Below are 24061 nucleotides of genomic sequence, written 5' to 3'. Positions count from 1 at the left end.
TTATGTCAACAATAACTTCTATTTACTTTCTATGATATATTGATATTTTTATTTCTTTTCTCTTTTTGGATCAAAACTTATTTGAACTTCATCTATCTTGCTTGTTTTAGCTAAGTTTAATCATAGAATATAAAATAATATTATAAATCTTATGTGTCTTGACTATTTTACAAATTCTATTAATTTTATTTGTCATGTTTGAATTTGTGGCTATCAATGCATTTCATTTGAAACAAAATATGTAACAACAAAACAAAATGTCTTTATATGTGTTGTAATATGTTGTAGAAATCATTGCTTTTGATATAATTGAAAATTTTTGGATAATTTAAGTACTTTTAGAGTAAATTGGTAATTGTTCATGTTGTAAACTACATATTTTTTCAAATGGCTATATGCTCTGAAATATTTCTAATTTTATTATTAAAAGCTAAATTATAAAATCTTTTCATTGATGTATTTGAACAATTGTACTAAAAAAAAATGATGAAAGGGCTGCATTTTTATATATTTTCAGCAGGTAGGACAAAAATTACATTTAATTAAACTTATTTGCTTAAATTATACTTCAAAAATTTAATATTAAAGCTTTCTCATTGTGAAATTGAACTGCTTAAAAATGAAATTGAACTATTTCACTTTTTTTGTGTATTTCAGCCATTACGGAATTTTGTAAAAATAATAATGAAAATCTCTTGTTTTCATTTTAATCAAATGCTATAATTTAATGAGATATATTAAAAAACTGCCATAATGTTGATTGTTTGAAAAGTGTAATGCTTATCAGACTGAACCACATTAATTTAATTATGATTATTCAAATATACTTATGTTAATCTTGTAGCATATTATAATCAATTATCTAATTATAATATGAAATAAGGTCTGTTTCATGTCTGTATCATTTTGTCAACTTAGCCTATTTCAAAAGAAGCTTTTATTTATTGTTAAAGTGAAATATTTCTTCTTTTCCTTCCTGCTTCAGAATTGAAATTAGTTGATTTATTATACCAATGTTGTGTATGCATCCATCCGCAATATAAAAAAAAAAGGCAGCACATAAACTTGAATGTATTTTATTGTATTCAGTGGATAAGAATATTTCATATCAGTTATGAATTTGATCATTATCTTAGTAAGTAAAAGTTTTCCCGATTTTGTAAGGTGTACTCTGTTTACTAAGTTTTCTATTAAATCAATATATTTGATTTAATACAGTGCTTTTTGAATTCATAAACAAAAGTTATATTCTTTAAATGAAAAATTTTAAATATATATTTATGTATTAAAATATCTTATTTCAGTGATAGATTAACAATATTATTATGTTTTTAATTTACTTTTTTTTATGAATTTTTAATTTTTGAAATATATTTTCTATCTTTGTTTTCATCAGTCACAAATTCCTATTATATTTTATCTATTCATCCTATAATAAATATAAAGTAACATGATATAAAATTTGCATTTCATTTTGCTTTCTTCTGATGAATATTAGAAAACTTACGAGGAAAAAACAATTCTACAGAATCAAAATGACTATGGTTAAAGTCAAGATTAATTTTTTTTTTATATATATTTGTAATAACTTTGCGCCATTGGCCTAAAAGGTATTATGTAGTTTAAAAACTAATTTTAAAACCATAAAATTTCGGATTTAACTATAGGGTGGCAAGATTGATAAAATGTCAGACATCCATGGTCTTATGGACCTCAGATGTCACAATTATTTAGGTGCATTAATACTGCTGCTGTCCTTTACTCCAGAACTGAAAAATAGGTCATACCCTAAACATTTGCCTAGAATGTCATACTGTCTAGTTACAGCTGCATTGCATATTATGCAGGTTGAATGTAATATAATGAATAATTTTGAATTTTCTTTTAGCTATGCTAGATAATAAATGAGCAGTGTTTGAAATAAAAAAATAAAAGAGAATCATCATTGAACTCTTAATTGAAAATATTATAATAAACATTTAAATACTTTTAATTTTCCTTGAGTTGTGCTTATTTATATTAACTATTAAAATGTTGAATCAGATAATGTATTGTTCTTCATTTAAATTTTGAATATTTCAGTTTTACCAATCATAATAAAAGAGTTTTAAAAAATGGGATGGAAATTAAAAATTGCCAATTAAATATTTCTAATAGGAGTAAAACAAATCGGTTTTAAATTGAAAGATAATTTAGCTTGTTGCTATTTTTTAACTAGTGTAGGAACTTATTTGCAAAGGCCTGAAAATATATGAAAGGAAAAGAAAAAAAAAGTGAAATTAAAAAGTGATATTGAATCCATTCTGATCTTTGCAGTTTTGTCAAAAGCTATTTCTGCAATAGTCTACAAATAATGACTATTTACTTTTTATAAAATATAAAAATTTGTTTAGTTAATGTAAAATCTTAAAAATGATTACCTCTTGGTGATTACCATTAAAAAAATCTCTTAAATTCATGTGAAAATTTCTTGTATAGATGAAGGACATTGGATGGTTGAGATGTACTATATATAGATGGGATGCATTCTGACATGTTTAGGCATTATTTCTTAACTTTGATGCTGTATATGGTGAATATTTGGGTAAAATTATCACTCCAGAAAATCATCAAGAATTTAAATTTTGATTGTGAATGCAGACTTGTGTTACCTATATTTTTCAATCTTTTCATCTGTAACAATTTATATTAGAGCTGAGGGATAAAAAGAAGTATTTTCTTTTTGGATTAAAATAGTTATTCTTAACCAACATGGAATTGAAAAGAAAAGTCATCATTTTACATTTTTGTAGGATCTTGAAATTATAGCTTATTATGGAGTAAGGTAGCTGAATTAGTATACATAAATTTCATTTTCTTATTATTCAATATATTTTCCTCTGGTCATTGAAAATTCATTTGGTTATATGTCTTGTATTTATATTTTATTAAAATATATCATGATTTTATAGATAAATGATGTTAGGTTCTATAATATTTCTACCAATATTCTTTTTATTAAATTCTTAATGATCATTAATTAAATATTTTGATGAGATTTAAAATTTTAGTGCTCACTTTTAAATTTAAGAAAGATTAAATTTAAAAAGTCAAAAATGACTTTAAAAAAATAGACCATGGATATTTTTTGCAGAATTCCTCTTCTCTTTCTTCTCTTCAGGAACATGATAAATATCCTGATCAAATATGGCTGAGAGTCATATTTGGATGTGGTTCTTATATCTCCTTATTTTTTCCCCCTCATAATTTTGTATCTATTGTCTATTTTGGAAAGAAAAGTGAACTGTCAGCAATGTTAAGTCCAATGACATATTATGGCTGTGTGCCAAGATGGTTGTGTACTTAGGTTTTCATTATCACCTTAGTGTTTCCAGAAGAATAGAATCAGACTTAGACTTATTTAAAAATGGAATTGATCCACTTCATAAAAATTAACTTGTTTCAGAGAAAATAAAAATATGTAGCTTGGAAAATAGACCATTTTTTAATATTAATGTCATAGTTCATATTTGTGTTTTTATTGTTATTCATCCTAAAGGAATTCTGTAACTTTTTTATGTTAATACTTATGCAACATATTAATGGAATAATTATATATTTTAATTAATGTTTCAGTACGGATTGTTATATTAAAACCTTTGAGTGGTATTTTAACAAAGGGTTTTCTGAAATTATAATAGGTTTATCTACTCACTTTTACTTGAGAATGCCTGTGCACAGTATTATTATGGATTTTTTTTTTTTTTTTTTTTTTGTGTGTGTGTGTGTGTGTGTGTGTGTGTGTGTGTGTGTGTGTGTGTGTGTGTGTGTGTGTGTGTGTGTGTGTGTGTGTGTTAATGATGCAGGATTTAAAAACAAACATGAAGAAAGAGAGTTATAAAATTCTAACATGTTTTCATGAGTACATAGACAACACACCTGGCAATAATTATATTTGCATTAGAGTCAGAGGATGTTATTACCCTTAAATTTCAAAATTCATTTCATTTAACATGGAAAGCAGTGCTTATTTTATATATAATTTGGAACACAAAATATCTTCCATGGAGAAATCTTGGAAAGAAGTGCTTATTATATATAATTTGGCACTAAAAATAATTTCAATTAAGAATTTTTTTTCTTCCTGCACTTTTCTTAAAAGTATTTCCTATATCATTTACTTTATTAGTGATAGAAAAACTCTTTTATTGTATTTGTATAAAAATGCTTATGGAAATTATGGTTTATAATTTTGCTAAATATTTTTCTTGCTCTGAACTTTGAAAATTTTCTGTTCACCAATATATTTTCGTAGGAAGGTTAGGGCAGAAGAGCATTTGTATGCAATGCTGCTTGATAAATCAGCCAGTAAATTAAAGAAACTATATTGAGTGTCAAATTCTGCTGTTTGTTTTATAAAAAGTAATTGCAAAAAATAAAACATTAAATTTTATTCACTTAATACCTGTTAAATGAGGCTAATCAGAATTCATTATCTAAGAAGCATATCAAATAACAAACTTTGAAATTTTTAATTTTAATTCAAGTATTCCAGCTGCATAGCGAGATTTATTTAATTTGGTGTATATTTTATGTTCTTGGTCAGAACTTTGCAAATTGGTATCTGATCTAAATTTATTTTAGGGGTAGTACCTCAAAATTACTTAACTTCCATTGCTACCAATTAGTTTTTTTTTTTTTTTTTTTGTACATTATTCATGAGGCTGATTGTGAAGTGATCTTCATGAGTTAATTTGATCTCCCAACTTGCATTGAGTGCTATCCCATTGTAAACTTGAATTACTTTATCTAAAAAGCGACTCTGTGTGTGTATGTAGTTAATATAAAATCTTCTGTTAGGGTTTTTTTTTTTTTTTTGCTAATTGTCCTGATTTGCATTATTGCCCTGAAACAGAACGCTTCAAAGCAAAGTGTTAGTTTAGCAATTGCAGGTCCAATAGTATAATAGTCTTAGAATTTGAAGCTATCAATTTTAGAGAAAAATAGTATTTAGTAAGAAATCACAAAAAAGAAAAGAAATATATATTTAATTAAATTTTAAGAGAGGCACTGTTAGAAAATTTTAGATTGTTTGTCATTTTTTTCATGTGCCCTAAAAAATTGTTTACAAGAATATCGTATCAAATTGTATAGTTAAAAACATCTCTATAATCTTTATTTTTTTTTCAGGGTAAACTGGTACATTATGTTGAAATAATTTGTTGCAATTTTAAAAAGTTTTTTTTTTCTCTTTTTCTTTCAGCTAATAATGGCATCCAATTCAAACAGTGAGCATTTCTCTACAGGAAATGATGAAATGGATTCAAGCTTTCGGACGTCTCGTAGTGGTAAAACTAGCCCTACTCCCAGTGCTCAAGGTGTTATGAGAACAAGCTTAAAAAAATTAAGCCAAGAAAAAAAAGCAAAAAAAGTTAAATTTTTCCGTAATGGTGATCGCTTTTTTAAAGGTTTGTTATATGTTCTTTCAGTGGAACGTATTCGTTCCTTTGATGCCCTGCTTGAAGATCTTACAAGAGTTCTTGTTGATAAAGTTAATTTGCCAAAAGGTGTTAGATATATATTTAGTATTGATGGAAAAGAGAAAGTTTTATCCTTGGAGCAGTTAGTTGAAAGGGAATGTTATGTCTGTTCTTCAAATGATCATTTTATTAAGCTAGATTACTTGAAAAATGAGAAACCTCAGTGGAGCCTTACGAAAAAATTAGATGAAAATCAGATGTTAAAGTGGGAATCTGATGCTTCTAGCAGAGAATCTCGAGATTTTATTCGACCAAAATTGGTTACTATTATCAGAAATGGCTTGAAACCTAGAAAAGCTGTTCGAATCTTATTGAATAAAAAAACTGCACATTCCTTTGATCAAGTTTTGAATGATATTACTAATGCTATAAAGCTGGATACAGGAGCTGTGCGTAAAATTTTTACACTTACTGGAAAGCAGGTAAGGAGCATTATTTGTTTTGTGAATTCAGTATGAAGAACAAGTATAATGTATTGATTGAATGAACAGCAGTACTTAACTACTTTTTTTTTGTTGTCTATATTTAAATAAAAATTATTTTTTCTGATATTAGCATAATTTTGTATTAATTATTAACTCTCTTTTTAAATAGTGAAAAGTGAACAAATGCTATCCTGTGCTAGAGGACAATCAATATAGAAGATGCAATCATTAATTAATTCATATTTGATGTTAAATTCTTCCTCTGTGATATATCATCGTTCATTGTTAATGATGATGCAAAACAGAAAAATAAATGCATTAACCTTTTGCTTTCTGGTAGTGCAACTATTGTACCATTTTCTCTCTCTCTCTCTCTTTGCTTACAAGCTGATACAATTGCTGCACTACCAGCAACATGTTTGGATTCCATTGCTTCATAAAAACTTTCCAGGTGTATGCTACTTGTGTCATACAATTCCTTCCCTATTAAGTCATAGCCCATAGAATCAGGACATTTTGGTCAGCAGTTGTTATAATTACTGTTGATGCTACTAAGTCTTGAGAGCAAGATTTCAGCCACATCCCCCCGCCAAAAAAAAACGCTTTTTGCATGGAATGAATAAGTTTGATGTTATCCATGAGTTGTATTCTACTGAAAACATATAGTATCAGAAATCGCTTGATACAACAGAGGACTTATGCAGATGGAAATTGTTAAATTAATGCAAAACATGGAGAGTAAAAAAAATATTTCCGATAGAGATTCTGATTTCGAGATGAAGAATTGAGAGAGTATGATTATGGAAGTAAAGTTATTGAAAAGAATAAAATGATATTTTCTTTTAGGACTCCAGCAGGAAATGAAAGCAATTCTGTGAATATTTTGCAGTTGTTTTGAATGTTAATCTCAACTATTTTTCTAGTGAAGTTTACTTATTTAAAATTTTCTTCACGGAAGAATTATCGACAATTATAGTTAAGAAAACCAATAGATATTATAACTAAAACCGGTTGATTTAGTGGCAAAAAAGTATGTATTTTTATGGAAGCCAACTAATACTGCTAAAATGTTACAAAATTTGGATTACTTCTTTTTATGGGGCATATAAAAAAAGATAACTTATTGCATTACTAGTCAAAAATTGAACTGACTGAAACTCTGATATTTTTGAAGATTACGTCCCTTGATAGATTTATGCAACTTCTAAAATTCTTTCATTTTGCAGGCATCAGCAAAGAAGTGAAAAAAGATATTCCGGGTTACGATTGCCTTTAGAAAATACGAAATATTTTTGAATACCTTAATAATGTATTTAAAAATGTATGTAATTTTACTGAGTTTTTATCCTGTGACAATGTATCATTAAATTCAAAGTTAGTTTGTACTCTTCAAACACAGCACTCCCAAGCCAAAGATTACATACAAGGAATTCCGAATGAATTCAATTTCATCGTTCACTGGAAATAATCCTCAAACTCCTCATCCTGTTGTAAGTAATAACTATTTTGTGGAAGAAAGAGAAGATGGCTTGTGTGAAACATAATGGCCTGCTAAGTCGTTTAACAGTTATACATAAAACTTGTAGTTTAGCTTTGTGTATTGGCAAAGATAGTTTTATGAAGTTCATACTACATTGTTAAGAGAATAAACATCTAAAACTTAAAATGGATTGATCACAAGGTTCATTCAACTATTCTGAAAGTTAATGCAAATAACTTTTTCTAATGAATTTAAAATGGAACTGTAACATTTCAACTAGGCAAAATTCTGTGTATCTGCATTAAAGTGAAGTGGAAAGAGAAAAAAAAATTACAAGCAATATATTGTTTGACAACGGATTTTTAAACCCTCCGCTCTTTTGCGCATCCGTTAGGATGGGTTTAATTCTTCAAAATAAGGGTGAGAAGAAAGATGAAAGGAGGGGATGTTTACATTTAACAATAAAATAAACTCGGATTACTCGCTGGCTGAATTAAAATAATACGGTCAGAAGCGATACGATATTCACGTACACGTGAAAAAAAAATGAACAAAAAAGTATCTAATAGGGCGAAAATCAAGGTCGAAGAATTTCGGAAATGCGCTCATCCTTCCGCGTCTCTCCCCTTAATTAGATAAAATCGTCGAAAATGGTCGTCTCAGAATACTGAAACGAGCTGTACAAAAACAGCATGAAAAAAAAAACACTTTAGAGAGGGAAAAACTAAATTTCATTTGAAACAAAAATTATTATCGAAGCGAAACTAACTAACAAAAAAATCTCTTTTTATAGCCAAGAAAGGAAGCAAGAACTTCTCTCATGTAAACGGCTTTTTTCAGAGCCAAAAAATCAAACCAAAAATTTTGAGAGAGAGAGAGGAACCGGCTCTTCGCAGAGCTAAAGAAGGAAATCAAAAACTCTTCTGGGGATAAACATGGCTCTTTTCAGAGTCAAAAAAGAAAAAAAATATATTTTTATAAAATTAATAATAATTTGTTTTTCCAAAATAAAATCTTTTTTTCAGAGCCCCAAAATAAAGTAATGGGTATTTTCAATGACGTAAAATGAAGGAACGATTTTCTTTAGAGAAAAAAGGATAAAGGAAACGGAGACTCTTAGAGAAAAGTAATATTAAAAATAAACAAATATATTCTGAGAGGAAACTAATTAAAAAAATTATCTATAAACAAAACTTATTTTTAGCGCTGAAAAAGAAGTAAATGCTTATCTACAATTATGATCAAAACTCTATCTCAGAAATAAATAATAGTTCTTTTAATTGATAAAAAATTAAATGAAATATTTTTCTTTCTTATAAAAATTAGAAGGAAAGACGTATTTATTAAATAAATGGAAGAGCAATCAGTCACAATTAAAAACTGTTTTAATAGAATTTTGTAATATAATACAGAGTATCTATAATCAAACAACTTCATTTTAAAGCCTATAGGCGAAATTATTGTTCAGAATGTTATGAAATTTTGTGTAGAACATAATGAAAGAATTTATTTTGGCAAATAATAATAATAATAAAAAAAAATTACTTCCAATTCTAGCTATCAGAGTATTTTTTTTTAATGAATTACAAATTTACTACTGATAGATTTTTAGATTTCACCACCTTTTTATCCTTAGGTAGTCTCACCAACACAATAACTCATACTCATTAAATTGCACAATCTTTAAAATGAATTGTAAATTTTAATTAAAGCACTTGAACGTCCTCTTGGTTAACAAGAAACTTCAACAGCAGCTGTCATTGAACGATGTGTGCTCACTGCTCTCGGTTAAAACTTAATTAAAAGAATTAAAAAAAATTAATTTACAGTTAATGCGAGAAAAAAGAGTTTTCTTATGAAATTTATCTGTGAAGACGAGAGCAAATACGAAGCAGGAAGTCTTATCGAGGTGAAGTTCGATGATTGCAGTCGATCGATAACTTACTCAATATCTAATTTTCGGATAGAAGATTTTATTAGCTCAAGAATGCAAATTTTTGTCTTCTTCACTCAGCAGCTGTTATAAAACCTAGAAACTTTTGCAGAGAATCTGTTTGCAATGTGCTCGCTATTGTTAATCAGAATGTCTAGATAGAGTTTTCTTAATTAAATTGTTTTACAAAAGCAATAATTCCATAGTAGTTATTCTACAGAAATATCTGTCTTTTAGTGGGGTTTGAAAGAGTCTTGGCTGTTAAAAATCTTTGATTAATTGTAGCCGTTCATTTAATGTTTGTTATGGAAGAGGAAGAAAACATGTTTCCACAAAACTAATAGAGAAGATTACATTTTAGGTGGAAAGGGACAAAGCTCAGTGGAGTAGCGTGGTGGGGGCAGCAAAATGTCACAATAAATAATATTTAGAAATCTGGATAGAATAATTATAGAAATTCGCAAGGGGTTTTATTAGCTAAGAAATTTGGCGAAAAAGTTTGTCAATCTAACTTCGGCTATACTACTAAATTCGAACGACATTGAATATAATACAGACTAGGCATCTGCCGAAATTGACGAATAGGATTTCAAGATCAAATTCAAGTACGGGCTTTCATAGCTGTCCCAGGTAAAGAAAATAATTAATGTAAACCCGTTTGGATTATAACAGCTTATTGTGAAATACGATGGAGAAGATAACTGCCCAACATCATAATAATGCTCCGAATATTCCTCACAATTGTCATAAGTAATACCAATTTTGAGAGAAGCTTTTCAAAATTGAAGTTGATAAAAATTATTTAAGATCAACAATAAGTACTTTAAGACTAACTAATATTCTTATCTTGCCTATTGTGCAACACAAGCATTGTTAGTACAATAAAAGACTTTGCTCTTAATAAAGCAAACGAATAAAGTTTTAGTTAAAAACAAATTTTATTTCCGATTCTATTAATTTTTCAATAAAGAGTATACGTAATAGTATCATTCTAATTGGAAATTGATTTCGGTTTTATATTCAATGCGCTGTTATTCGCCATGTGTTCTTAATTTTATATTCTTATGACTTAGTCGTGTTGACATATCAGAAATGTTATATATCGGTAAGTGGCTTAGTGTAAGAACTTTTGTAATGAATGAGTTTATTATACAGGGCGAGTTTTACCTAATCTGCCATACTAAAGAAGGTAATAGAAGTGCTCGTGTGGATCATAAAATAACACTGACTCATTCGAAAGCTCATGGAATGGAAGTTTTTGGTCAAGCTTGCTTTGTATTTTAAAACATACATGCATTATTTCTTAGTTTGTACCTTGTTCAATGCAAATATATATATATGCCGAAATGTTCTTAAGAGTTTTTATAAATTTGGTGCTTTTTAGTTTTAAATATCTATATACGGTGACAACGAATTCAGCCAGTTTCCTCGGCAGCTGAAAGCCTCACTACTCCGTTGACAAAGCTTCCATCATACTGGTTAGTACTATTGTCCTTCGTGTGGCAGAACTGGTTCCATCATCTGTCTAAAAGATCATGCTGTGATCATATATTATCCGTAGAAGCTTCAACTTGGGCAGAGGTTGCTTCCATATGATTTCGAAATTCGATACCTTTTCCCACTTCAGTTTCTTGCTCACTTTGAGATTGGTTCAGAATAATTTTGGAATATCCCCTGGAAAGACGAAGCACTCTTTCATTTGGGCGGTTTGGGAAACACAGCTGTCAAATTTGAGAACCAGAAAATCCGTGTTCAACCTTACAGGAACCAAATATAACGGATCATAGATATATGCTAAATTTGTAATTTATTTTTTAAAAAAACGCCCTCTGCTGGCGAATTTTTGAACTAATTTTTTTGCTTTTTCAAACAAATTATAATTCCTTTGTTATGCCCTATAGAAAATTTCATAAGAAAAAAAAGAGTTTCGCCTGTTGTTAACTTTAAAATAGTATAATTTATTTTTGGACATCCTATAGTTTTTTGCTTTTAGTTAGGGGACAGCGAATCGGTTAATAAATATTTGAGCTAAGAATTAATTGGAGCATTTCATATGAATAGTCTGATGTAGTGGTATAATTAGGGCAATCAGTGTCGTTGGCATAATGTTACAATATTTCTTTGCCCTGAATTATCATCAATGATTCAGCAAATATGAATGTGCTGGTATGTATAATTTTTTATCGCAATCTCATTATATTTTATACTAAAAAGTGCACGCTGCTTAGACTTCGGGATGCTATATGACTGGCTCCTGGGACACATATTCTCCCTGTCAGTGGTCTGACATTGTGTCAAAGGATTGATGATTTTCACTTTTTCTTTCAGCTCAAAAGTTTCATACTTGAATTAGATATATTCCTACCAAAGGTACATTTTGGCTTTGACTTTTGAGTAAGCTCTCGGTTTCATTGTTATTTTTTATTAGCTATAAAAATGATTAATTTTATAATTATTAATAGACACCAATAATATGTAGTATTTTATTCTCAGGATATTGAAAAAAGTTTGAAAGTCTAACAAAGATTAAAATTTTCAATCTGTCTGCATGTTCAAATACCAGAAGAAAAATAAATATTAAAATGTCTATTCCTTAATTTCAGGTTACTTAAATTCCTGAACATTCAAATTATTCTAGAAGTATTTTCATTGATATGAAATAAAACAAACTCGCTGCATTAAAAAAAAAAAGGAATTCTAGATTTAATTTTAAATTCTCTAAGCTAATCTAAATTATCTGTTGTTAAAAGTATTAACATTTATAAATGCTGCTCTATTTTGAAAATATCATGCAGAGAAAAGACCTTTTAGAAATAAAGCAAACTACTTTTCAGGAGAATATTCAATCAAATTCTATGTTAACTATATCCAGTTTTACTTCAATTGAATGGTACATTTTAAATCTGGTGATTATTTAAATTTTAGGACATTTTTGTATAATAAAATAGATATATTTTGTTATAATTCAGGTACTAATTGTGTACAAATGCTAGATATTTTTTAAAAATTCAATATCAGCAATAAATATTTGACCTTCTTTACAAAAAAAGCTTTCAACATACCTTCTAAATATTAACAATATAATGAAATACTCTGCTAGCAATTTGTATTACAAATGGTTTGAATTATGTTAAGTATAAAAATAGTTTCTGTGTGTGCTGTATATTAATATTAAATCATTGACTATGTTTTTAATTTATGGAATAGTCGAGGAATGTTACCTGTGTGATTCACAAAGAAAGTTTTTTTTTAAAGTAATTAAGCATTTTTGAAAAATTAAAAGCAACTAGGATCTAAATTTTATACACTTATTACTGTCTTGTTTATCAAAAGCTAATGAACTTGAAATATATATATAAATGAAAGTCACAATGCAGTATTCAAGCATTAAAATACTACATAGTTTCATTAATACTTGAGAAATATATTAAATTTCAAATAACTTTTATATTCCAAAATCTTAACGTGGCTTTTTATTCCTATTATCTAAACAAATGATTAAAAAAATTGGTGAAATTTTGTTTAATGTGCCAATTAACTATATAGCAGAAATTCTTTATAATTTATTGAGTATTGTAATATTTAATTTGATTTCTTCTTCAGAATTAGGGATCTACTGTTTTAGGGGGAAAATAAAATAAGACTATGTTACAATGTCACTTTTAGAATTCAGATGTGGCAAAGTCACTAAAGAGCAGGCTACTTACTATGGAGGGGACATATGACCTACTAACCCTATAGGTTGACAAAATTGCAGGATTTATTTTCCGCAAATAAAATGCTTGTAAAAGAAGAAGAAAGCATGTTCTGTTTTTCTGATTCAGTACCTGGATTTAAGAGTTTTTTTGAGTTTGGCTCCCAAAACTTAAAGGTTAAAAGGAAACAGCCATATAAAAAATATATTTGAGTTAAAAAAAACATTGCCTTGAAAATATTGCTTGTATTTATGTTTTGTATATATTTTTTTAAAAACTTATTATATTTTTAATTTTTTTTTTTTTTTTTTTTTTTTTTTTGGATGGATGCTCCAGTGTTCTGTGAAATTGCCTTATAGTAACTTTTAAAATGTGAATATTTAATTTAATATTTGAAAATAATTTAATACTTTAGTCTTTCATTTTAAATGACTTCAAGAGTATTTTGATTTAGTAGAATATTTCATCAAACTTATGAAGGTTAGATCAATATTACCAATTAAATATGTGTGTAAAGTTTTTAGGATGAAATAATTTTTTAAATGTATATAAATAGATTGTACCATGGTCATGCAAATTCTTTTATGGTATTCTGTCAAATGACCAACTTTAATTAAAATAAGATTCAATAAAATTATAGACAGGATTCAATAAAATTATAGACAGGATTCAATAAAATTATAGACAGGATTCAATAGAATTATAGACAGCATCATTTTATTCATAAAATCCTTCAAAACATTTTCTTCTATTTTTTTTTTTTTTTTTGGTATTAGTTCCATGTATGAAAATAAAATTGCCTTGATCAAATTAATTTCATTAAAATTTGTCAAGTTAATGTTATGATTTCTACCCATTATTTTTCCTCCATTTATTTTCTTTCGTAGATATAAGTCATTGGGGAAATGAGTTATAAGAAAATGAGGTTTCAGAAGTCTTTTCAACTGAAAACTATACTAAAATTTTCAAAAGTAGTTCTAAAGATTGGCATTTATCCCAGTGGTTTCTAATACTTAGTCTGTTTGATTCGACATTTAATTAGATTTCAGGATTTAAAGATGGCAAGGCTAATATAATTTTTGCATACTTTTTAAAAATTTTTGTTTTTGGAGAAATGGGTTGAATTAAAATTTGAATCATAAAAGCTGAATTGCTTATTATTATAGCTGTTTATTTTTTTTATAGACCAAACAAGAAATAACAGGAAATAGTGTCAAATAGTATTACTTATGTATTGTGCATAATTTTTATAAAAACTGATATGAATGAACAGACATATGCTTTTTTTCCTTATAGTTATTCCTTTTTTATTTCCATTCTCTCTTTATTGCAGCCTGTGTAATTTTAATTTAGTAACTTTTCTCTCGTTTTTTTTTTTTTCCTTTGTGTTGCAAGTTTTATGAATGTATTCAATTAACTTGTCACTGGCATTTTATGACTGTTTTTCCTTCATCCTTATCCTGTGATATTAATAAATATCTTTAGAAAAAATCTGCTTTATTTTTTACATTTGTTAAAGTGGTTATCTTCCTAAATGTAATTTTTTCAGTTTTAATTATTATTCCAATTTTTTCCCAGTTTTATATTTAATTTTTTTTTATTCATTTGTATATTTTAATGATTTAATTTCTGAAATTCTTTTACCATTTGTTAAGAATAAAAGTTTCGTTTATATACTTATGTTCTTTTAAAAGCAACTAAACATCAAATTTTCAATTGTTTTTTTAAAAGTGTATTCTCAATTAAAGTTACCATTTTTTTTTATTATTATTATGTTGGATCAAGTAAAGATCTTAAAAATAAAATTTAGCACAAAAAACAAGAATTATATCATTCATACAATATGTTATATTGAAATGAATTTTTAAAATCCATTAATAGATATTTTGAAAATGTGCATTACAGGATGTTCAAATTCTGATATAGTCCATTTGTTCTAAAGAGGCAAAGACTGTCATCCTTTTCCTTTTACTTCAGTGAAAATAATTGCATAATTTTTAATAAACTCATTTGAGTCTTAAGAGGATTAACTGCAATTTTAAATATTTATATCTTATTTATAGTTAACATTTTATTTTCCTCAATGTGCGTTTCTTTATATTTTATAGTTATAGAAATGAAAAATAAATCATTAAATATAAATTTATTTTGGCCAAATAACTTGGTTTAAAATTTCAGCATATTTTATTTTTACCTGAGGATTAATTTAACATTACTTTTCAGTATTTAGTCTAAATATAAAGATGTAGAGCTTTAAAACTGGGAACAGCTTAATGGAATATGCCTTCTAATTCTTTTATATCATTAGTTATAAGTTTTTCTGAAAAATGTGTCTGAATTCTCTGTTAAATATTTTGTAAATTGAAGCTCTTCTTGAACTTCATAAGTTTGTTTGCAAACCAGAGGTTCTTAGTAAGCATTCTATTTATAGGAAACTACTGTATAAGTAAGTATTCAGAATGTAGAAATTTTTAACTTGCATGGCAAATAAACAATATAAAATTTTTAATTGCATTTGAAGTTAATATGGAATAACATTGATGAATTACTTGTTAATTCTTAATGCAGCTTTAGAATTGCATTAAATATATAAAGTTTACTTAAAACTTTGTATCATGGAAATGTGTTTCATTAAATCAAAATTTTTACAATCTTTTGCACTTAATTCTACATGAATATTGTCTCTAAAAGATTTATAGTAAATATGTTATTCACTCTTCATAATATTTCCTGGACAGGTCATGAGCTTAATTGATTTCTTTTCTGAAGAAGATATATTTATTGCATATGGACCTGAAAAGTATTCCCATGATGATTTTGATTTGGATTCTGAAGGTAATTTTTGTGTTTTTGATTTATGGTTTGAATTTTTTATTATTGATTGTGTGTTCGGTTTTTTGATGATTCTGAATATTTAGAATACAAGTACCTGATGCATGGGGTTAGAAATGCTGGCAGCTTTCAGAAATATGCTCGTAGATCTGGAATGTTCAATATTCAATCTCCAGTTTCCAGGAGAAGAGTTTCTTCCCCATATTCCTTAAACGAAGGTAATGCTCTTATTCATGAAATTGCGAAATGTGTTTGATTGTTCAATGACATTTCTGAAGAATATTAAAATATTTCGTCAGTTCATGCTGTTTAAGTATCCTTTATGCCACAATTTATTAAAAGTGCTGAATTAAAATATTGTACAAATAATTGCGTTTTATTTTAAATATATTTATTGATTATTTGACACTAAAGGTGCTGTAATCTCTATCAAAAACACACACATATATTAATATAGAATGATGTTCTTGGGAAAGGAGAACAGGCATGGTCAATTGGAAATCTTATTTTTATTATTATTTCTTTCATTATAATAGAAAGACTTCAATTTTTATGATGCATTTAAAAAATTCTTTGTTAGAACATGACCTAGTACCGGCCTTGCTCGAATAGGATGGCAAACGGCAGGAAAAAGAAACTGTGTGAAAGTATTTTGAACTTATATAATTTTAAAAGGGAATTCGCTGGTACAGCATTTTGGTTTTTTGGTGTGTTTTAATCTCGTTATGGGAAACTAAGTACTCATTTAACTCGGTAGTTAAATTCAAAGCCTGAATTTGACAAATATCTCTGCGTTTACTTGACTGCCTTTTTGAAAATATTAAACTAATATTATAGTTTAATTTTCATGTCCTGTTGAAATATTAAATTATTTTTTAACCTTTCTTTTTCAAATACTCGTTTTTTCTCTGTGAGCAGTTATGGTTTTAATTAACTATTTTACTACAAAAGAACTTGTGAAATTTTTTTAGTATGAATAAAAACTGAACTTATTTCTTATTCCCTGTTTCAGTTTCTCCTTCCAACAGTAGTAGAGGATCGTTTTCTGCATCACCTCTTCTCCCTTCTCGATACCTCAGAACTCCGGTAAGTTATTTTTTCCACCAGAAATTGTGTTCTTCCACTTCACATTGAAAACATAAATTTGTGTCCCTAATATAGTTTTAAATTATTAGCTGCCATATTTCTTCTCTGTTTTGACTGATTAAAATATTTTTCTTCCCAAATTTGCAGTGTTAATATTGTTTTTATTGAAAATTCAAATAAACGTATTGCATTGCATTAAATAAAAAACATCTCCAGCATGCAATACCTGTATTATTAGTAATTTAAATTATAAATATTGTTATTCATTTTGCTTTATTTATTGCTTATTATTATTAGCTTTATTATCCAAAATGAAACTTTTGATTTTATTATAATATTTTTATATATTTTTATAATATTTCTCTCTTTTTAACTAAACTATTCTTGCAAAAATATCATGAAGTACTGCATTTGATTTTCTGAATGAAACATTTTTATTTAAATCTTCTTTTTTTTTTAATTTTAAGTTAAGAAAATACATGGTTTTAATTCTTGAATGTTTTTGTAAAAATTCTTTTGTAGAGCCATAGCAGACATGAAAGCCAAAATGGTCATGATCTCACATTATCGCAGATTCCTCCTCCTATTTCTGAAAAATATGATGTAGGGAAAGTGATAGGTGATGGAAATTTTGCTGTTGTTTACACTTGTATTGATAAGTAAGTAGACTTTTCAAATGTTCCAAGAATTATTTTACATTTGAAATCTTATCAAAAAAAAATATTGCATTTTTCAGGATTAATAAGACAGAATATGCTTTAAAAGTGATAGATAAAAATAAATGCAAAGGAAAAGTAAGTAGATATACACTTTCTCCATGCATTTATTTTCGAAGACTTGTTTATATAATAATTTTTTCCCGCATTACTTATTAAAGGAGCATTTAATTGAAAGCGAAGTGGCAATTCTCCGACGAGTAAAGCATGAGAATATTGTACAACTCATTGAGGAATTTGACTTTGAAAATGATCTTTATTTAGTAATGGAATTAATAAAGGTAAGTTGAATTATATTTATAAGAAATTTTATAAATAGTTAACTTTATAACTATTTTTGCTATAAATGTACATAAAGTGTTGGAATGTGCGTGCGTGTGTGTGTGTGTGTGTGTGTGTTATATGTAAGTCTATATATATATATATCAACCTTATAAGTCCATCGCCTATCAAGGAATTGAGCATTCAACAGTCGTTTTATGCAAATTGCTGAGTTTCATCAAATAAGGTATCGAAATGTGTGAAAATACTTTCTTGGACTTCTATGCAGAGTGACAATAAAAAGTTACAAAAATTAAATTTTTACTGAGCCCACAAAAATGGAAAAATGGCTGTGAGTAAAATGTTTTTTTGCATTCGTTTATAAGCACACAAAGTTTTATATTTCTTTCTGTAAAATTTCTGTAGAAAGTTTTCGAAAAAATGAATATTCTAAGGAAAAACAGTTTGCTGAGATATTAAAATGTATCTTTAGACCGTTTTCCCATACCTCAAACTTGGTGTATGAGCGAGTATTTCGCAGTCTTTTAGAGAAATAATAAACATATCACAAAAGGTTATTAAAAGGACTGAATCAGAATACATTTACTTAATGATACATTTATTGACTTTGATTTAATTTCGAAAAATGGTCGAATAAAACTAATTGAAATACTTTGAAAAAAACTTGGTCAAATGAAAACCTTTGATATGTATACAACGTTGCATTCTTACGGGAAGCGATCTAGTTTATCACTTATGATATCGAGATATGTTTCTTGAATTCACCGGCAAGGATCTACTGTTTCTACAGAAGACGTATTATATGCAAAATAAATTCCTTGGATAAAAAGCAACAGGATTCAAGTCCGGTGATAATGGCGGAATATCAACAGGCCTTGCATGCCAATCATCTATCAAGAAGTAAGCATCCAACTATCGTTTTACAGCTGACATTAGGTGAGAAGAGTTCCTTCTATTTGTGCCTGCATCTGTAGAAGTATTGTCAAGGGCCAAATAATTCAAATATAATGCTATTCGATACAAAGTAAATATATAGGCCACCACCAGCATTCTGTTGTACAAAATAGGATAAATCAAAGTTTCTAAAACTGCCCTTCTGCAAATTTTAGAAAATTCATATTAATGATGAGCCTTTTGCAAGAAGAATTGACTTTTTTTTTTTTTTTTCATTTGAAAATGATTGTTTTAACATTTGATGCTTCCGTCTCAATTCTAGTGCAATTCATCTTTCCAAATTACATGTATGAGGGAAGAAATATTCGATTTCATCGGAAATGGGCCCCAATTGTAACACTAAATGCTGTCCCTGTAAGCTGAATGATTAATATATTTCAAATAAGAAAAAAACAAAAAAGAGAGGAAGAAACTGCTCTTATAAAAATTATTGAAGCTCTGCTTATGAAATTCTATAATTTAGGAGATAGTTATTTTTGATAAATTTCACGTTTAATTTTATCTTGGTATTGATTTTTTTTAAAGACAATTCTAAATTTTAAGAAATATCTCTATGTAGAATAATATCTGACAGAAAATAAAGGGGAATTTGTATGCATTTTTAACAAATTAGAAAGCCAAAAGAAGTTATTTATGAAACTTTCCCTTTAGGTAAAAGTCTTGTAGCTATCTTGTGGGATCTGTAGCGTCTCCAACATTTCTCGATTTACCTCAAAGATTGATTGACTGAATTGTATGAGAGATACAATTTTCGTTTTGCTTTCTTTGAAAAGGCCTGAAAATCTGAGTTTCTGGAAATGTTTTGGCATAAATATATAACTCAAATTAATCACTTAAAATTAATATATTTTTAATACATTACTAAACAAATGAGCTAAAAGATGCGAGTGCATCGAGTAAAAATGTGTTATGCTCATTGCAGATTGAAATTTTTCGTGTTTTAAAATCTGATTTATGAAAGAAAAAAAAATAGATAAAGAGGATTGTAGGCTGAATTGTCTGTATTCTCTGCCATAATATGTTTAATTCGGTTGCATTTCAGGGATAAAAATGGTGACTGAACTTATAATTGTAAATATCCAAAATAATTTTAAATGTTCAAGCCAAATTGTATATTGAAGTACTATTTGTATTTTTTTGGCATTTGATTTCTTATTTAAATCCCAAGACATTGAACTTTCATTTTTGTCTTTATTTTTTCTTCTTAAATTTTAAAGTTTTCATCATCATTACATAAATTTCTTATCAATGATTGAACATAGATCTTTTTCTTTAGCTTTTCCATCTTTGTAAATTTGTTATTTTATCTAACAATGTTCTTTTCATTGTTTTTTTACTTATCCCTTAGGGTGGCGATTTGTTTGATGCTATTGCTTCTGCTACTAAGTATACAGAAAAAGATGCTAGTTTAATGATTCATGATTTAAGCAGTGCTTTATATTATTTACATTGCTTAAACATTGTTCATCGTGATATCAAGCCAGAAAACTTATTAGTAAGTTATATGGATTTTTCATTCTTTTTCTTTAGATAATAGATGGAATTTGATCTTAAGAATATGTTCTAGAATCAAATTGAAAAAAAAAGTTTGCAATAAAAAAATTTATGCATGGAAGTATCTTCTTCTAACAGTTGAAAATTTAATTAAGTAATGAACATGCAGTTTTTAATACGATCTATAGAAAGAAAAAAAATTATTATTGATGATCAATGCTTAAATTAAATCGGGTTGAGTTTTTTCAGAATTGAAAGTTGTAAGAGTGTAGAGCTGCTTATTAATTATTATTTTTTGTTTAATTCAAGCTTATTTATTCAAAAGTAGAGAAAAAATATAAATGCTGTATATATGCGAGAGTGCAAGATAATATCACAGTGCAGGAATAATCTGAAATGTATAACAAGAATTGACTGAAATGTATTTTGAAATACAATATGCTAAACTTTTTTTTGCTTGAATGTTTATTTGATATGGATGTATCCATATGCTTAAAATAATGTGTAATGACAATCATAAAAGCGATAATCAATAGTCCGATTTCATAAATATTTATGAAAGCTCATGACCTCTGTATATGTATCAAGGGTGTACTGTTTCCTCCACCCTCCATTTTCGAGAGAAGTAAGTAAAAACTAAACTTTATAATGCATTTTCCATATGAAAATCTTGTAACAGAGATCATCAGCCAAAACCATTGCTCCGATTTCAATCATTTTGGTTTCATATAAAAGTTTATGACCCTTAGATATAACATCAAGAGTCATCTGCATTCCACCAACCACCATTTTCGGGATAAATAATGATAAAAACATTCTCGATACATATAGGGGAAATACTGCAACAGTTAGTTCTCTTTCTTGAACCATTAAACCAACTTCAAACAAGTTTACTTAATATGAAAGCTGATGACACTCTCAATACATCAATAGTCGTTCACTCACTTCCTATGCCTTTTGGGAGAGTTTTCAAAATGAAACTTTGGCACCGCCCTCAGTCTCTACAACTAGAATGATTTCGTCAATTTTCACAGCCAAGACGATTTGAAGCTAACCAATCAGAGTTCTGTATCATTATTTTGCAACTTTTGTTTATATTGCTGTAGCTATTCTTTTATTATACTTTTGTTATAATAAGATGTAGTTAATCAAGAGTTTTTGACATAACTAAATTAATTATATTAATCAGGCATCTTCAGACCATATGATACTCATTAATGTATTCATGTAGACGAAGTTTGATGAAATAAATCGTCAAAAATAGATCGTCAATTAAAAGAACTATTTTGAATTATGATTAGATATTAGTAGTAGAACATTCTGATTGGTTAACCACACTTTCAAAATGGTAAAATCAAATGACGATGAAAATAGGCAGAATCTGTCCTGTTGCTAAATTTAAGGACCCTGTCTTTTTATTTTGGTATACCTCTGGAAAATGGATGTGGAAAAGACAGACAACAATGTTTGGCATATCTGAAATTTCATATGAAATTGAAGGTGGCAAAATCTGTACATTAGATGTTTTATTTAGTGATTGTGATTGGCAAAACAGCCAAGGACTTTCCAAACAATGAATGAGATTTTGAAATTTCTCTGGAAAATGGACGGTAGTTGAGAGATGAGTAGCATTGGTTTCATATGAAATTCTTGTGACTATTGGTTCCATTAATTAATAAAATAAAAATTGGTAATATTGATACAATGTGTATGACCGTGGGAGTGATTTTCTGATTTAGCCATTTATTTTAAAAATATAGATGGTAGGCGAATGGCTGTCGTTAAAGGCGACTAGTTTTCATTAACTTTTATTTAATTAAATTTATGCAATGCAATATTTCAGAAATTATTTTGCATGTAATGCGTATTGTTGTGAAGAATTACATTTTTTCATTAAAAACACTTGTGTAATTTCCTTTTCTGCAGTCAAATTTTTCTTAAAAAATTGCTTGTTATTATGTTATACCTCTGTTTTAAAACAGTCACAATTAATATTCAAATAAAAATTTTATTTTAGTGTGAAGCGCATAATTGCGTATGAGAAATTATATATTTTATTTCTTAGATATAATTTTTGTTCTGTAAGTTGTTTATAAAAAATAACTATTAAGAAATACTTTTGGTTGCAGGTTGTGGAACATGAGGATGGAACTCGGTCTCTGAAATTAGGAGATTTTGGATTAGCCGTTGAAGTTAAAGAACCTCTCTATATTGTGTGTGGAACACCTACTTATGTAGCACCTGAAATTCTAGCTGAAACTGGGTTTGTATTTTTTAAATTCTTGTCAACAATATGCAATGATATTTTCAAAATTGTGCAATATACTGAAATAAAATTATGTGCAAAATTGGAACATACTGTATCAAGGTAAATTAAATTCTTGATAAATGAAAAATTTTCATTTTGCATTTTTATTATTCAAATAAATAACATTATGTGAGGGAAAGATGCCCCTCCAAAAGACGTGCTCATCTATTTGAAAAATGATTTAAGGCTCGATTCTCAACTATTTCTATCTCTTTCATATTGAATATTTTTATTATTTTAATATCAAAAGTTGAAGTATAATGTTTTTGAATTGATTTTGGCTTTATAAGTAGTATTCGAAAGACTCCATTTTTCTTGATAACGGACAAGAACATAATTTTAACAAAATGGTGCATTATTTTTAAGAAATTCTTTTATATTAATTTTGTGTGTTCTGAAGATAGGTCCTGGTTCTGTTCAATTTGATATTTCATGTAGATAGCAACTTTTTGGAATATAAATATAGATTTGATTGTTTTTAGAAAAATAATCAAATGCAATTCTTTATAGCTCAAAAAGTAATCCTTTTTTGAAACAGTCTCTTAATCTGTTGCTATGTATTTTAGCATAATAATTAATATATATTGTTATATTATTAACCCTCATGAATCTTAGAAGCAAAGTTGGGAACATTAATACAAGTCAATACTTGCTAAAGAGTGCTTAGTCGGAAACATTCATTCATAACATTTAAAAGATACCACATAAACACAGTCAGAACATAGTACTGGATATAAAGGAAAATATGTATTAGTTGAAATTTGATATTGCAATAACTAGGAGACAAAAAGTATACACTTTCAAAGGAAATATTTTAAGTTGTGATCATTGTGATTAATACCTGCTACTAATGCCTCTAAGATCGCTGAGCATTTTAAAAGTCTCTGGAATTTCATGACTATTAATTGCATTTATAGATATTCTCATTGAAAACTCTTCGAACTCTTGTTTTAAAATTGTATTCTATGTCTACAAGGGTGGCGCACTGCTTATTATTAACTTGTTAAAGCTTTTTACACTGCTTCTTCTGTCTCTTGTATCCTTTGCAGTGAACATTTGCAATCATATTATTTTGTATGACTATGGTTAATATCTTTGTTACTCTGCCTCTCCCAAAGTTAATGCATGGAGCTAAATATCTCTTATAAATAAACGTGTGTGTTTTCATTTGATTGCCATAAAAGAAATCTTTTGAAAAAATTCTTCGAAATTTTTACTTTGGTCAGCTAAAATTTTTATTTTACTCTATTGTATAAATGTGCTAAACTATATTTAACAATCCAGGGTACCTCTAAGAATCCAAACTTTTGATCGCATTTTGTCTGTATTTCTCTCAT

General features: G+C 27.7%; 1 protein-coding gene across 1 annotated transcript in view; it reads left to right on the top strand.

Moving 5' to 3' along the window:
• LOC129958260 (serine/threonine-protein kinase DCLK1-like) overlaps positions 1-24061 on the top strand; it is a 34880-nt gene that overhangs the window by 1074 nt on the left and 9745 nt on the right. The window contains exons 2-10 of the mRNA XM_056070582.1: positions 5243-5941; positions 15791-15887; positions 15971-16102; positions 16897-16970; positions 17493-17629; positions 17707-17764; positions 17848-17967; positions 20271-20417; positions 22546-22679. Coding sequence (XP_055926557.1) covers positions 5249-5941; positions 15791-15887; positions 15971-16102; positions 16897-16970; positions 17493-17629; positions 17707-17764; positions 17848-17967; positions 20271-20417; positions 22546-22679 — 1592 coding nt within the window. The 5' untranslated portion in view covers positions 5243-5248. The remainder of the gene's footprint in view (positions 1-5242; positions 5942-15790; positions 15888-15970; positions 16103-16896; positions 16971-17492; positions 17630-17706; positions 17765-17847; positions 17968-20270; positions 20418-22545; positions 22680-24061) is intronic.

Source organism: Argiope bruennichi, chromosome X1 (genome assembly GCF_947563725.1).
Source record: "Argiope bruennichi chromosome X1, qqArgBrue1.1, whole genome shotgun sequence".
Classification (NCBI taxonomy): domain Eukaryota; kingdom Metazoa; phylum Arthropoda; class Arachnida; order Araneae; family Araneidae; genus Argiope; species Argiope bruennichi.
This window is presented reverse-complemented; position numbering and strand designations above follow the sequence as displayed.